Raw genomic sequence first — 5,000 nt, 5'->3', positions numbered from 1 at the left:
CAGAATGATGACCAGCTTGGGGTGCATCTGGTAGCCGTCTTCGCTAAACGACAGGTTACGCCCCTCAAACGTCACATTCATCAGATACCTGTGGAAGAAAAACAGTAAAAGACTTAAAGATTAAATGTGTAACATTTCAACTAGCTCCTTTATAACCTGGAAAAATCTCTAGTTGGTACTGAGCGATTCGTATTTGAATAAAGTGATCAATAAAATCATACCCTATACGATCTACGGATAAAAAAAAAGTTTGTTTACAATATTCTTACTATAGACCCTCCCAGAACACCTCCCTCCCTCCATGCCAGCAAGCCAGCCGAGCTACGCTAGCTCACGATAGCTCATGCTAGCTCCCGTCAGTCTGTTGACCAGTTAGAGTGGACACAACCCCGTTATTGGCTGTTTTAATTCTGAAAGCAAATAAATCCAAACAATATGCCCACTCCCTGCTCGACCAATTAGCGATGAATCGCAGTGTACTCCCTAGAGCGAGTGACAAGGTTTTCATCTCTGGGAGACCTGCACAGGTCCACCACCACATAGGGGTACACCTAGGGGTCTCTGTGTCGCAACCGGGATCTTAGTGGACCTTTGCACAAAAGTGGCCGTGAGTAACCAGAGGCTAATGGAATATATGACATGAGTGTTGAGGATTCAAACATTTATTACAACTTTTTAGTTTTGGACGGATTTCAACATTTGATGTAATTATAGGTAATGGGACAAATTATGATTACAATGTCATGTTGAATACTGAATGACAACTGTGAATTAAGCATATAAGAATATGGTGATTACTAAGGTGCAGTTTATGTGGTATCCCCCAAAGGGTTCCTTTCAATATTTCCTTATAGTCCTACTTGAGTCATAAAATATAAAACGTTTAACAGAAAATGGTTTGTACACCAAACACCTTGTCAGTGTAACAAGAGCCTTCTAACAACACATACTTTGTTCCAATTTGTTGGTATCATCCGTAGATTTAAATGACAGATAGGCCACTGTTAAATGATATCGTTGGGAAGTATATGATATTAGCAAGAGCCTCAAATTATTATAATGGATGTATGGTGTGATGATGACCAGATGGTCACTTCTAACTAGGGATGGGCAAAATGATTCTTTTCCGGGAATCAGTTCTTTCAGTTCAGTTCACTATAGTGATTCGTTCGTTTGATTCGTTCGTTACGTCAGATTACGTCATTTGACAGGGAACGTAGAATGGAGCAAAGACTCGCAGAAAAGCGCGCAAATTCGACAGTACCACCTTGTCATTTGTTTACCCAGGTGCCATGGCAACACCATTGCTACCTCTCATTGGCTGAATCTTTGAGAACGTTGTAGATTCAATCAATATAAGGTTGTGGGGAGACGAAGCTCTGTTCGATTGTATATTTTATTCACGTGACCATATTTTTGTTTTATGTTAAGAAAAATAATCAAAGAACCAGCTCTCTTGTTTTGGGGAACCAGTGCTTGTCGTTCACCTTCGGGATTCGTTCGTTGTGAACGAATCGGTCGCGACCGACTCATCCCTACTTCTAACCCATAAATCAAGTATTTTTTACCTTTATTTAACCAGAAGAGGAGACAATATTCAACAGCAACAATTGCTGTAAACATACTATTGTTGCAATTTGATGCTCCGGTCGAAGAGTCCAGAGTTCGTGGAAAAATGATAGAGAATTCAGAAGAACTTTAGAAAATCCGACTGCATTGACACTATAGCCAGGTCACTATGCAGTGACCTGGAGGATGTTACTGCTGTTATGGACGTGGGTCTGCCAAGGGGAGGATACAGTGCTCCAGAGGTGGACTCATGTCGTGTTTTTTCATGCAAGCTAAATAAATGTGGAGAAGGATGGTCATTAACGCTCACCATCCCATCTCATATTCATCAAAATGATCCTCACTTTGTGCGATCGTATGAAAGTAATCGTTGCTCATGTTGATCGTTTGTTCCCATGAAAGGAGTTTGGGCAATGCTTTAAATGTTGCCGCTGCAAGTGGCTGGAGATGCCGTTATCTCCTTTACTTTGGTACAGGAATGTCCAGTGTACCCTTTTCTAGAGGAGATAGGAAAGGAAGCATTGTTGTACCTTTCTAGAGCCTTTAGAGAATTTGCACAGCTCATATCCTGGCATCCACCAAGCCAGTAGGAGGACGTTTGAGTTCTGATCTCTATGTCACAATCCCCTCTTTGGAAGGCCCTGTTCATGAATACATAAGTCTCATCTCCTTTACTTAATGAAGATGAACCTCACAATAATGCACCTTGACGGACACTTTGGGTGATCCTCTTTGTATGCCTTTCGTATCACAAAAGCCAACGTTTGTCATGTATGTGCAGCTTTCGGTCAGGAGGTGTGTGAAGCATTCAATCACTTCAAAGCCCTTTGAAAAAGAGAATTACAAATAAGTGGGCAATACTTGAAGGTCCTGTGAGTCCCTTGTGGCCAGCTGCCACTTACTTCCAGGCAAATTCCCCCGGTAAGTTTCCTTCCTCTGCAAAAGAGACTATTTGACTGTCAATCCTATGAAATGCTAACCCTTTGTTTTAAGAACCCTGCAGCTAGTATTGTGGTAGGTATTTTACACATGCAAAACCTACATGTTATCCATCCTTTGGTATTGATTAAGAAATGTGATGAATCGTTCCAAATGGTTGAGTTTAGGTAAACAAACCCGATGACCCAACCTTTCAGCCTAGGATAGGTGTGTAGATCAGTGCGTAATCAGCCATATCAGCCAATCAGAGGGGATGTACACAATGGTATGTGTGTAACCTAGAGAGGGAGCCAGCCACAATAGTCGTTTATACACAGCAAAATATACCCGTCTTATACCCGCATTTTTTCCGGCATGGTCCGCGCATTTACACTGAGCGAGGTAATGCACGGGCATATCGCTCCCGAATTTCCCCTCTCGAACCCTACACATATTGGGGGTTTCTGTCACGGTTGTTCTATGATTTGCTCCACAGGCATTGGTTCTTAGACAGGTGCGGGGCGTGGCGAGCGGAGCTGGGCACCGCAACGTGGCACATCTGGACCTCATCAACTCATCACACACTCTTTTTTAAACCTGGCGGGGACTTCTCGTCGGCGGCAGATTATTCTGTCTCATTCGGTACTTTGGCTGACGAGTGTACATCGACCTTCGATACTCTGACCGGATTTTGTTATTCCTAAACGTCGTGTGATCTTTTCGCCAGTAGCCAGTTCCTCGCCAGCGGATTACCACCGGACCGCAGCATTCTCCGGTGCCTCCGCCAGCTACGCCTACCCGCTCCTGTCTTCGCCTTGCCCGCTGGATATCTTTTGAGTTCCCCTTTTTTGACAATAAACCGTGGATTGTCCGTACTGTCTCTGTCTCTGCATCCAGGGTCCAAATTAACATTTCCGCTAACCGTAACAGTTTCATTTTCAAGTAAATGCGAAACAGTAACATTGCAGGGTGTTCCAAAGCTGCGCCGTACCGGCTTGGAAGTGTAAAAATGCCTGGTAGCTCAGGAGGTAGAGTGGGTTGACTTGAGTGTTGAGTTGTCCCTGAGCAAGATACCTAACCCTAACTGCTCCTGACAGTGTAAGGAGCAGATGGCTGTCGCCCTGTGGGGTTGACACCCCTGTTGGTGTGCGCGTGTTTTGACTTGGACAAAAGCGTCTGCTAAATGCCCTGAATATAATAACTTCAGGGGGCTACGTATAGGTATTACCTTTAAAATAGTTGGATTTGGGTGTTTTTGATTTCAAATGAATGAGGGGTTAAGTCGAGGCCCTATGTCTGAAACGCTGTTGTTTGCCTCACTTGGAACCACTTGGATACCTTGAACGATGCTGAAGGCGTAATGTGAGCAGGGATCACACAGGGGGCTTTCACATGTTAAGCCGGTCACTCTAAGCCACACCATAGTCGTATCAAAGAAGGAGAGCGAAAGAGTGAGGGCTGTAAGTGGCGTCGCTCACGAAGCGAGGACGCGGCGAGAGGAGTGTGTAAAGTGTGTGATAAGTGACAGAGGTAGTATATATGAGATAATATATATATATCAATCATGTATCAACGAGATACAGATACCCTGGGAGGATCGCTCTGTCGCTCCTTCATCTCCTCCTCTCCTTCTTCCATCTCTTCCCTTCATCCTCTCTACTGCATCCTCCCTCTTCACACTCTCACTCTCTAGTTCTTGTCTCCGTTCCCTCTGCTCCGTCTTATCACCTCTCTCTCTCCTTCCTCCTCACCCTCTCCTGCTTTCATGCTAGCTCTCCCATCCTGTGGGCTGCCATCACCATGGTGATGCTACTCCTCCGAAACTATCCACAGCTACAGAAATAACCAGCCCCGAATGCATGGGATGCGTGTGCATGTGTGTGTCTGTGACGCTCCATGTACAGTATGTTTCACGATCTGTACCCATTAACAAAGACCAAAGCCTTCATTGCCAACCCCTGCCAAAAGGCGGTATAGAGTGGGCAAGGCAACTTTATTTATATAGCACTTTTCACACACAAGGCAGTCTCAGAGTGCTTCACATAGAAACAGCTTGATGAAAAGGTACCTGGTTCCCCACTTAATACATACTGCTGCCATCCTCTGCTCCACTAACACTGAGCTACGATGCTACGGCCCGAACAGGGCTATGCTCCCCTGGTGGGGGAGGCAACGTCACGTTTAGCCAGCCCGGCTGAGCACCCTAATGCGCATGCAACGCGGGATAAGCCCCCCTAGCGGCGTAATCCCAATGCGGGTCGCCAAAACCTAGACGAGCTAACTAGACTCCCCTAACCCCTAATCACGAGGTCGCTTAGCGTGTGACCCTGGGTGACAGTGGCAGCTGTCCTCATTGGTCGACACGTGCCATGCCTAGCTCACAGCAGGGCGATGCCCGAGTTGGTGGTTAGCCGACCAGCAGAGGCTGTGTAAAGTAATGCAAGGTGTTGCCATGGCGCCCACAACCAAAGCACTTTTCATGCAATCTGCGTGGTTGCTATGGGAACAGTAGT

The 5,000-nt window shown here is 45.6% G+C and overlaps 1 protein-coding gene across 1 annotated transcript in view; it reads right to left on the bottom strand.

Moving 5' to 3' along the window:
* Nucleotides 1–5,000, bottom strand: part of grin2bb (glutamate receptor, ionotropic, N-methyl D-aspartate 2B, genome duplicate b) — a gene marked incomplete at its 3' end in the record, with an annotated part of 81,764 nt that overhangs the window by 10,892 nt on the left and 65,872 nt on the right. The window contains 1 exon segment of the mRNA XM_030352816.1: nt 1–88. This exon segment is cut by the window's left edge and continues 27 nt beyond it. Within this exon segment, the coding sequence (XP_030208676.1) occupies nt 1–88 (88 nt within the window).

Source organism: Gadus morhua, chromosome 3 (assembly GCF_902167405.1).
Source record: "Gadus morhua chromosome 3, gadMor3.0, whole genome shotgun sequence".
NCBI lineage: Eukaryota > Metazoa > Chordata > Actinopteri > Gadiformes > Gadidae > Gadus > Gadus morhua.
The sequence above is the reverse complement of the archived record's forward strand: the minus strand, read 5'-3'. Positions and strand labels throughout refer to the sequence as shown.